A 12405-nucleotide genomic window follows, 5' to 3' on the forward strand; every position below is an offset into this window, starting at 1 on the left:
ACCTTTTCTGTTGACTGCATGATTATACGTATGTGTCTTGCTAATGATCAGTTCCATTGTCGTAGTAATTCCCCAGACTGCATATCCTCATCCAGCATAATGTTCATCTGATAGCGACTCCCGACAAAGACATCCCCGGGCTCTGTCTCGGGAAGACAACTTAGGAATACAATCTCCATCTATCGTGGGATAAATGTCCGTTATTCGGAAAACTGACACTCGGACTTAACGGGATCTATCTATGTATCGTTTACCAGATGCCTGTTTCCGTGGGTTAGCTTTGTTCTACTGTATGGAATGATGTTTGCATTTGTCAACTCATCCATCAAAGAGTAACAGAACCGCATTCCTGGCAACAGCGCTTGCTTTGTGTCTGGCACCGATCTTATTCAGGCTGTCTCTACTATCAGCTTAAGTATATACCAATAGTACATTTTACTCTTTGAATATATGAATTTTTCTCATTGGAAACCATATGCACGATTACATCCTATGAGATACTATTTTTGTTGTGCTGACAGTAGCATCATTGAAGGGCATACTAAGATCAGACAGAGACTTTGTAAACATTAAGATTAAATCGAATGAAACACGTCGTGTATCTTCCGCCAAACTAATCTGAATATAGTTTGTCTGACCGATTGGTTACATTGTCATAGTGTATTCTCCTTCCGACTTATGTTATTAGTTGTAATGCTTCAGGAGATGTTACTGTGAAGATGAAGCATTGTTCAGGAACCAGGCTTGTGACGAACGCTTCCTCACTTTGCATTTAACTATTATTTTAGGTACAGCTCGTTTGGTTCTATTTTCATTCGATCAGAGTTTCACCTACTGTAAGACATCTGAATTCATGTTTTTCGGTCTAGTGGGAGATGTATATGTGACTTCAGAGATCGTTATCTTATTATCTCCGGAAGCAGTGCTGCCCCTCGCGTCAGTTTTTATTACCTAGGACTAAAACGTCAGAGATGAAAATCATTGGTCATGTCAGGCGATATATCAACGTTTCCACATGATTGGATGATAACGGTTTTACCGTATGCGCTTGAATACAAATTCGACCGAATGTTATGTTATGGGACAATTGTTGATGGCAATATTCAACATTACCCTGACACGTTTGGCAGTGATTTGTTTTTGTAGATTCGAACAAAATGCATTACAATATGCATATACTGAGGCTTCTGAACACTTAGCCATACCTTGTGTTTACTCCATCCACCAATGTAACATGTTATATTTGGGAATACACTTTCTCAGTAAAGTACAGATTCTAACAACTAGTCTCTGAAATGAACATATTTTACTGAAAAAAGTTCATAGTAAAAAAATATAAAATATAATGAAAAGGAGCCCTGAGACTTTCTTCATTTTCAGAAGCTGAGGAAATCTAGACTTGCCAAATTTTCTAGACTTGTGTGGGCTTTCTTGGATATATTTTCTTCAGGGTCTGTACGACAGACTACCACCGCCTGTTTTGTCCAAGTTTTTGTGGAAGCCGCGTTGGCTGAGTGGGTTAGATGTACTTTACTGAGGAAGTGTAATCCTTGATATCACTTGTGTTATATTTTACCACTTTCTAATGGCATTGTGTGTCCATCCCCCATTGTTTCATAGTATCAACTCGTCAGTTGTTCCCTGTTGGTTTCGGTCTGGATGGTTTTTCAGTTAAAACCTGTATTTGTGAACAGCCTTACTCATGCTGCGTGCAATGGTACGGTTTTATTACAAGTTGCCGTCTTTGGACAATACTCCTGCCCTTCGTAAATATATAAATTATGCTTGCCACAATTCCCCACATTCAGTGGTATTGTTGAGCGTGGCCAAGGGTTTAGGGCCGTGGATCTTCACGCGCACAAACATATACTTATACTTATAATTACATACAATTACTTACTACTGTTGCTGATGCACACTCATTTCTGTTCTCCCTCTCCCTAGTTTGCCTTAATCATTATTCGATCACACAAATACGATGAAAAGTGTCCTCATTCAGTACATATTTGGAAATATTCATTACTATTTCCAGCAAATATCAGAGAAAATGATCTGTAAAGTCATAACGTTAGCGAATTGGTTATGTCAACGGATTAAGCAATCTCGTTTTGAAAGATCGGTCTCCCAGACCACCGTATACTTCCTTCGCGAACGCTCATTCCACTAAAAACTATATTTCACATTATTTCTCTAACGTAGACACGAGAACACTAAATAAACACTGCCCGAAGGCAATTGATCTGTCGGTGTTAATTTCAGCACTTTTTCCCAGACTTTCAACCCTGTTTTCACCCCACGGCGATATTATCTAATGATGCGATTAACGTCAACTCTGTCACATTAGATAGCCTGCAACTTTAATGGAAAATATGAGGTTTCCTAGTGCAGCAACCTTTTGTCGTTTCATAGGAAATTAAAGACGCCATAAGCTCCTCGACTCGCCGGACGCTATCCGACCAAGTGCCAGAATATAATACTACATCTTGCAGTCCTTCCTTGCGATACATGCACCCAATTATCTGTTACCTAAGGACGTTCTTTATACCATGTGTAAGTCTAACGTCGTTAAATGAAATAGATATTTGAGTTTTTCAGCAGTTTAGAAGGTTGCAGTTTAATATAGTTAATCTTAAAGATACCGCTGAAATGTATAATGTACATCTCCTGTTAGATTGATGTGAACCCACACGGCTTGTCTTGCAAGTTAACTCGGGAGTCAGTGATGTATATGAAGGAGGAAGGTCTTGGTGAAATGTTTTGCACCAGCCTCCTCACATGATAATTAGAACCGTAGCCTCCCACAGACACCTTAATTTAGCCTGGAGATAAGCACACTGCCTATGTTACGGTCAAGACGGTTCTGACATCTGCTTGTGGGCCACTACAGGGTTGTTGATTAGACCCTAGCTTGTTTGTTGATACTGTGTGGTGTTATTACATGCACCGTTGCTGCCATAATCACACATAGATATGAAGGTATTCCATCACAGCGTCGTATGTCCCAGCTAACCCTTGTTGAAATATACTTACTTAATATCCTTGCCGAGCGATCTGATGAACGAGGTAGAAGGTGTTTCTACTTCCAGCTGTTCAAACGTGATGTTGGAAGATGTGCTGATAGTTTGGGTCAAATCTATGATTTAATGCGGCATTGAACCTGTACATCGGCCACTTTCGTCCACGAATGTGTGTGTTGGTTTTAACGCCACTTAATCTTACACTTACATCTGCTCTTGTCTGAAAAATCAAGGACTATACTTCGGACGAATATGTGATTCGAGCCCACGATCAATGGATACTAGCGTCTCTCTTGCCAACAGTTGCCACGTGTCATGCCTGTTTTGCCTCCGTGTTGAACTCAATAAGGCGATTATATATTTATATATTAGAATGTGTAGTCATATGGCTAAAGCTAACTGAACCTGCAATACACAATCTCTTTCAAAACATCACTACCAAATGAATAACACCAGAATTGCCACATTTACAGTGAAATGTTGCCGCTCTATCTCACGAAAGCTGCTGTCGAATTGGTGTAAAGATTGACCTGAGTCCATAGTGGAATAAATACGCTAGGCGTTTGACCACATGACAGGTGAACAGGCAGACACTCTATCAACACTACAATTATCTGGTATCATTGTAACTGCTTTGCTGTAGCATAGATCCCTCCCAAGGTGTCTCAATGTAAGGTGAATGTGTAGCCTGTAACGACTGGTAAATGCGGATCAGCAATTACACCCAGGAATTCACAAATATGACTGCAGGGATGTTAGCTATTTGGTGAAAGATGTCGTCTGCTAGTCGGAGCAGGTGAGAAAGCAGTCGTCTGCAACCTGTCGTGGAAATCGCTCAGCGCCACCTATATGCATATCTACTGCCATCTGGCAAGCACGAGGTTCGAAGAGAATCACTAAAGGTTATTCGTATTTGCATGTTTATACAATATTTCTGTGAGGCCGCTATTTCTTGCGGCATTATCTGTAGATGCACATAAAGTGTGAAAACACACGATGAAATCTTAGAACATGCTGTGAATAAATGCGTGAATGAAACAAGATCGTAAGGAGTTGAACATGTGTACATACTGACACTCGATATTTGCTTAATAGCGTTAGGAAGATAATACTAATCCCCATGTCTGGTGCAAACCGCTGCCCTGGTCTGGTTGATAGAAAGCGTCTGCTTGGAGATTGAAAGGTCACTGGTTCAATCCCATGGCCGAATCTATCAAAGACCTTAAAAGATGATACTTGTTGTTACCCTGTCCGCCACTTGGGGCTAAATCCATGACTGGTCTGCTCGGAGTCGTATAATGTGTCTGACTGAAGTGTGAATGTTAAACTGCCGCATGTTATCTCGTAACGCTACATCACCGACTAAAGTTTGTTTGCAGTGAAAACGTACCAATGAATTTCACTTTAAACAAAAATGTAAATCAAATAAAGTGAAATTAATATTGAGAATCCTCATAATTTTACCTTGCCAATTTAAAATTGTATATCTCAGAAATTTATTCAACTTAAGATAAAAGTTGTTTAACAAATGATCCGAGATTCAAGTCGTTATTGGTTTGTATTACAGGAGGGTATGCGCATCAAATGAAAAACGCTCATCACATACCGCACGTGCATTTGTTTCACTGTTCCAACTACTGCCTATCCCCATGTAGTACAACCCAATAATAACCCAATGCTTAAAGTGAAATTCATCGGTATGTTTTCACTGCAAACAGACAATAAGTCACGCACTTGCAACCAAGTTGTTATTTAGTGTATAATACTGACGCAACATTAAACCCCATTTCACCCCGACTTGCCTGGTACGACGATGCAAGCTCTTTGTGGATCAAAAGTATTTTTATTACATTTAATCATCCACATGTTCAACACTGTCAGTATCATTGTGAAGGTAATCTCCAGTGTATTTTGTTTCCATTGCTATTGCTTGTGGTGCGATTGCTTCGACGACAGTGTGCATGACCGCTTCATCTGTTTTTTACATCCTACCAACACACAGTTATGTTGAAACACTTGCCATTCTTACCAGCCGTCCTGTGTTGTCAAACCGTGAGAACTGCCTATAACAACAATATCAGCGAGCATTCACGATGATGTATCTCTCACGGAACACGTGAACCATGACCACACATTTCATATACCGACAATTGACAATGACTCATGGGATATTTACCTGTGATCTGGGCTGTGTTTTCTCAAAATATTGAATGCATGAGCTTTCGGAAAAATTGAACGCTTGAGATAATGTGACAAGTCTACCACTTGAGTTATGAAAAAGATACAATTACCAACAGTCATATGTTCTGCTGGAAAGTAGACATTTCGACCTGCTGAGGTCGTGTGAGGCAGTCACCCTGAACGTCTCAATGTGTCGGCTGAACATACATCTGTCATAGAACTCATGGTTCACAATGTCGGGTCCCAATGTACATTGATGTATGCGTCAACGGGTCGTATATCTTTTGGGATGGATAGAAATAAATTATATTTTTGTCAGTTTGACCTACTGAACCCCATGTTTTCCAGGTGAATGTGTGATACACAGTGAAATATTTGAGTGTTTAGATAAAAGTCATGGAGAAAGGATAGCGCCTTGTCGTACATACCTACATGTGTATTTTTTTAATGGTCGGTTTAATTTTATTTGGTACGTTGTGTTCAGCTTTGTGTGTATAGATTAAAAAAATATTATAGACAGTCGATAGTAATAACAGTCACTGGCCTTTATACGCGAGAATTGTTTGGACATATGTACGTACATATTGAAACTATGTTCTGTTTTATAGTGGCTCCTAAAAACATGCGTATGGTACAGTTGGAATCGTTCAGTGGACCCTGCTTTTAGTAGAGATTTCTTTACAATTAAGTATTACTAAATAACTTTGTCGGTTTTACTTTATGTACATTTCAAGTTCCGACTTATTTTTGTTTTATGTCCCATGTCTTGTATTTGCAAGTTTAATTTCATCTATATATAAGCTCCACCACCAGCCACCGGAGTACACTTAAATAATCTCATATGTTCGGAAAGTGGATCAGAATTCACTTTGAAATAATTTCAGACCTGTGAACTTCGTGACAATTCAAAATGAGCTACACCGCAACTACAACGGCGATGAATTGCACGTCACGTTGAAGTCAACATTCCTCACAATCCAAACCCGTCAAATCAAGATCTGAACAATGAGAGGCCCTTCCACACTGGCGGCTGTAGGGGTTGTGGCGGATATCCTAGCGCGATAAATAAGTGTCTCTCCTGCATTCCATTAAGAGAATATATCCGAAATATCCCACGTGTGTCTACATCACTTGATCAAGATTAGATTTCTTCTGTTTCTCAAATTGAAGGACATGTTATTATCATTCACGCTACATGTTATACATTACCACCAGCAGTAAAGCTCAAAAGCGCCAGAAAACCACTGGTGAAGTGATACTTGGCAACACATGGTCTTTGTCCTCTAAATTTGATTAATAAATCCCAATAAACAAGAATATGCCTGCATTTAATATCACTCTCCTGCATATCACGAGCTGTGGTGAAGGCCTGGTGTTCACTTATTATGTCGGATTAGGCCGGGTTCGATTCTCCACATATATTAAATGTGTGAGGTCCATTTCTGACGACCCTGTTGTGATACGGCTTGAGTATTATTAATTAAACGGGGTAAAACTATTTTCACTGTCATGCATAGCTACAAATGAACAAACGACTTTCTAAACCCAACGACTTAGGGATTGCCTTCTTCACGGAACAGTGTTTTGTGTCAGTAAATACCAATATGTATTGCTGTACATATTTCCCAGATATAGTAAGATCCCGAGATAGTAAGTACAAAGTACCTCCACATTCGAGTACAGACGTAAGCAAATCTCTCAACACCACCGCCTAAAAAGTTACGCTTGATGGCACGGACATTTGAAGCTCACATCTTGATACCACTCACGTTATTAAATTTAAATGTTCCGCCATCATACGACCCCAAATGTTCCCTGTACAACTTGCGTATAGCATTACATCTGTGTACGACCGTTTCGAATGTTAATCCTGTCTGCTGAAAAATTCAGAATATGGAGTGATTATATTTCATAGTAGCTGAAATGAGTATGAAACTGATAGTCATGCATACAACTGCTGCACGGCCTGTGATAACATCAGATCCTCGATCAGGGCTGGCTAGGAATAAGGCACAGCTCAAGGTATGATAAATGTATGTAGTTAATGGCTTGTGATAGAACTAAGACATTCTCAGCTGTTGAATCACCCGCCAAGGTGGAATTTTACTCCCCCCATTGTAGAACGGGAAATAATACTTGGTCATGATTCAAGAGATACATTAGCAGTACTGCAGTCTTATAGCATCGCCTTGCATCAACGATTAAAGTTAACTGACTAAAGTCCCCTCCAAGTGAAGCGTTTCTTTTATTATTTTCATATTTTGTGATTGTTGACGATTAAGCTTTAATATGTATCATTTATTACTTATTTTGTTGATGTGTATTAAATCCATGTTAACATACAAATATTTTATGCGATTAAAATGTAATTTATTTCAACAATAATCACCAAGAAAAGAACAGTCACGTTTCCGTTTGGGCATAAGATAAATAATATATTTAAAACAGTTTCAAGTCTTATTTGACAGTGTTTTGTTATTGCCTTCATGTTGTGAGAAGGAGAATGAATGTACTTTTGGATTTCCTTGTTAAGCCAACTTTTTTGTGGTTAATACAATCCACTGTAATAACTCTTGTAGTCGTAAAACCAAAAATGTCAAATTTGTACAATTGTGGACAGTTGTCTCTATAATTCAATACCAATATACTCTTGTAAATGTCTATTTTGAGGAGATGTCGTAAGAAAGTGTTATCAAACACGACAGTTATTACCCCATTTTGCACCAACCCTGACAGTCGACCATAAACACACTGCTTTATAACAGCACTCGGTCCAGATCGATGTACTTGTTTTTTCTCAAAGTCGGTGTGTTGCAAGAAACACATGTCGTAAATGAACCCCAGGGCAAAATTAATACGTCTCTCGTAAAGATTCTAATCATATGACCATATAAATGTCACAAGCCATTGACTTTAGTTGCCTGTCGACAAAGATGTGGCGTGGTACACCGACTGGGAAATATCTGGATTTCATTTGATGAACACAAGTCTTGGTTGTGGAAAAAGCACGTCTCGCCAGCTCTTTTACACATATGAAACAAGTAAATATGTGAAAGAGAACGAAAATTCAACAGAGAGAAATGCATTGTTTCAGAACATTTTTACCTAATAAAGATGGAACATTGATATAATATATTTATTCGTTCTTACAATTTTAGAGAGGAAACATTTCAACTGTATATTGTTGCTTGATGTACTTAGAGCGAATTAAAAAAATAGATTTTTATTATCAGCGACAGGTATGCGTGTGTTAACACGAGATAATATTGTGTTTTGAGGCAGACAGCATTATCCAAGCCAAATCGTTTCTGTCTGTACATGAACAAGACGCGAACAGTCACACCAGGGGTTGACAGCATGAACATGAAACTCGGGAAACACTGGCGCAGCATTTGTATTTTCTGTTTCTCACAGAGAAATTGTAATAAGAATCACAATAAATGAGAATCAAAAACATTATTCAGATAATTTTGTCTTTATTTTTATTTTATTTTTTCCCGACCGACCGACCGACCGACCGACCGACCGAACCATGTTCAGAATTTGGTGGCTACGTGAAACGCATATTAAAAATGATGCCCTCATTGAATATTTGGCCTGAATTATAGACTAATTCAGTATAAGATGTTGGAAAGCGAGGACACGGATGGCACCAGGATATGATATTCTGGGTTCGAATCCCACCATTCGTCGATGATGTGCCTCAGTGAACATTAACCTTCGTCATTAGAAATCGTCTTATACTGGAGTGGAGGCAGACTCTCAGTAATATGATTGTAACACTGAACATTAAAATGCGTATTGGATTCCAAATGGATTTTAGACCCTGCATACATTCATTCCCAACGCTGAAGTGTAACACAAGCACCATTGTAATTTACCCTATTACACTACCTATAATTGTCAGGTTTTGGAGTAGGGTGTTAACATACTTCTGGCGGCATTTTCCGCGATTCTGAAATATGAATATCATGTTTCTCATTTTCCATTCACTTAGCTGTGCGAAATAGGCAAAAGACTCGTGGTGAATTCTTGTTCATTATCAATTTTGAGGCGTTCGCGTTTCACTTAGAATATCCGTTAATGTCCGAGGACAGTGTATATGTGTAAATGCAGCGGGTATTGGATCACGGCACCACACGATAGTGTCAGGTGTAAATGACTGATTCCTGCCTGTAAACTGACAACAACAGTTGGTTTATTTAGCCCTGACTCAACATGAAGGCTATGTATTTAGTAACGACCGTTTGAAATGGGATCTTCAAAGACGATAACCTCTTTGAAATGGGGTTGCGGAAAATCAGGGCCCAATGTGTTTTAAATCAGCATCATGTTATGTAATTGGAGGAAGATGCGTTACTTTGCCGTGTAAGACAAGGAGGATGAGAAGAAGATGTCGAGATTACTGGGAATATAGAGCTTGATGTTGGACAGTAGAAGAGGGTTGGCTGTAGAGGTAGAGGGTGGTTTGTAGAGGTAGGGGTGGGTGGGGGTAATTGATTCTGGGGTGAGGTGGGCTTGGAGATGATGCCGGGATGGACCGATTGTCGGGGTGTATTTGGTGAGTGTGGTTGTTGTGATGGGAAGGAAAAATACTAGTGACTGAAAGAAATTTCCCACTTTGTAAATGAATTCATTAAGGTGATGAATTTCATTACTTATTTATCTGTCCAGTTTTGGAAATGTGAGAAATCAGCAAATTCACAAATGTGTTTACACTAAATCAAATGCCTTTAAAATGAAATTACGTTTTACTAGTAAAAAGCTAGGAACTCCACGAAAATTATCCAAAATGTGTAAAACCATTATGTTACTGTCTAACACAAACGACATGTTTAGCAATTGAATATTGTACTCTGATATCTGTTCTCGCTGCTCGGTGAAGTTGGTTATGCGTATTGTATATCTGTAATACATGTAAGATTGTGATCTGGAGTGAGTAATTATTGTTGGGATATGGTAGGGGTGTAATTTCGGGTGAGGAGGAAGTTTTGTGATCACGAGGTAAGACTTGTGATTGGGTTAATGTGGCGTGGAATGAATGTGGGGATAGGATATGATGGATGTGGTTGAGGGTGCGCTGTTTCGATAAGGTAGGTGTTGTGGTGTGGCGTTGGAGTCGTAGGGGGTTTGATAGGCACAAACAGACATACTTTTATCGCCAGGATGTATGGTGCAGAAATTTACAAAATCCCAAGTAATTATGTTGTGTCGTTCAACGTTTACCATCATGGGTTCTTCTTAGCCAAGCAGCCTGTTGTTATGAGAGTAAGAAAACTAGCCGTCAGCTAAGGATGCCTCTTGCTTATCTTGGAGGCGGCCATACAGTATTGCACAACTTGCGAGTTCCCCCAAGCAATAAACAAATCCACACCCATCAATTTGGCACAGTAACAAACCGAAAGAAGTTATTTATGCTCACTTATGCCCCGAGGGCAACCACAGAGCATCAGCATCAGAGTTACACGTTTCTTGGCATCTGTCGTTTTTATAATTGAATGGCGTGGTGCATCATTTGGCGATGTCGACATTTTGAAGTATAGTGTTATCTATCAGGAATGTTGACTTGGCGATAAGCGATTTTATTTGTTCTGTTTGGGGCGGTTGGTTAAATAGATGTCAAACACTTTATAAAGTCTTGCTGTTAAAATGTTTATGTTGCAATGACGCTCTATAGTCAACATTATCTCCTCTCAAGCTGATAGTGGTGGCAGGGTAACCTGTTGTATAAAGCATTCGCTCGTCATGTCAGAGGCGTGTATTCGATTGTAGGCAACCTATTTACCGTGTCTCTTGTGTGAAAATGGATATAATGAAGTCAGCTGGTGTACTCTCTCCGAAAACACCCAAAACAAAACAACAACATCAGTAAACACCAAAAACACAAAACATACAGTCAGGTTGCCCCTCCACCCACATGAATATTGTGGAACTATCATGAGCGGTGGAGTCGAGTAACATATGTCCATGAGTTCTATTTAACTTGCACATGTAACAATGCTCATTTGTGTGTGTACAGTCATGGGAGACTTCCAGGAAGAAACTTTCATCTTTCCCCCATTAACACATATCCGTCGACTATGATTCTAAGATCGATCTCTAACCTATTTTTGTTTGCTATTGCAGGAGATTCCGGGTACGACCGGGTCCGTCCCTTGTCCTACACAGATGCAGATCTCATAATGATCTGTTTCTCAGTCGCAGACCCGGAGTCTATGGAGAACGTCGTATCAAAGGTGAGCTCACCAAGGCCTAAAATATATGGCATGTCAATGGAACCTTGACATAAAGAAACATTATTTGGGTCATGATAGAATCAGTTTGGGGTAATTTCGTATGAAAACGTGTGTGAGTACTATTTCACCTAACAGCTGACGTAATTTGTGGATCGATAGCCAGGCTCTGTGACGATCTCATTGGACGATGCTGATAGTATCAACCACTGGTTTAGTTTCTCCAGATTCAATCCAACATTGGTGGACATGGCAGAAATGTTGTTGACGCCTTGAATAGTATTTCATCACGATGCTTTTTATGTACTGGATCAATATAATAGTACCAGCGTGTTAGCGTTGATACGAATGTACTTGGTGATTACATTATACAGTATTGCTGGAGTATTAGTTTAAGACGGGTTTTATGTTTATAGTTTACCATATCTTCCATCGTCTCAAGACCGCCTCCGTGGTGTAGTGAATAGAGCGTCCGCCCGGAGAGAGGAAGGTCGCGGGTTCGATCCCCGACCGCGTTCATATACCAAAAGACATTAACATATGGTACTTGTTGGTCCCTGCCTGGCGCTCGGCATTAATGGGTACAACAAGGACTGGTCGGCTCGGAGTCAGTATAATGTGTTTGAGTGGGGTATTCATGCTTCACTGCGGCGCGGTATCTCAGTGGGCTAGCACTATTAAACCAGCTTAAGTCTTGGTTAGTACAAGCAGCCGCACATCCACATACACACGCATGCAAGTCGTCATATGAGCGAAATATTCTCAAGCACGACGTTGAACCCAATTTCACCTCACCTCCATCGTCTCAACTTGATGCAATATTTATTTCAGTGGTTACCCGAGGTGCGAGAACATTGCCCCAAACAGCCCCTCATGTTGGTGGGCTGCAAAACAGATCTTCGAAACGAGATAAAAACTGTCCCACCAAGCAAAGACAAGACACCGTCAATAGTATCATACGACCAGGTGAGTTG

The 12405-nt window shown here is 39.9% G+C and overlaps 1 protein-coding gene across 1 annotated transcript in view; it reads left to right on the forward strand.

Moving 5' to 3' along the window:
- LOC124274200 (rho-related GTP-binding protein RhoN-like) overlaps nucleotides 1-12405 on the forward strand; it is a 44071-nt gene that overhangs the window by 29716 nt on the left and 1950 nt on the right. Inside the window, exons 3-4 of the mRNA XM_046709510.1 lie at nucleotides 11325-11434; nucleotides 12263-12397. Coding sequence (XP_046565466.1) covers nucleotides 11325-11434; nucleotides 12263-12397 — 245 coding nt within the window. The remainder of the gene's footprint in view (nucleotides 1-11324; nucleotides 11435-12262; nucleotides 12398-12405) is intronic.

This window comes from Haliotis rubra, unplaced genomic scaffold (genome assembly GCF_003918875.1).
Source record: "Haliotis rubra isolate DU_JTF1 unplaced genomic scaffold, ASM391887v1 Scf104, whole genome shotgun sequence".
NCBI classification, from domain to species: Eukaryota; Metazoa; Mollusca; class Gastropoda; order Lepetellida; family Haliotidae; genus Haliotis; species Haliotis rubra.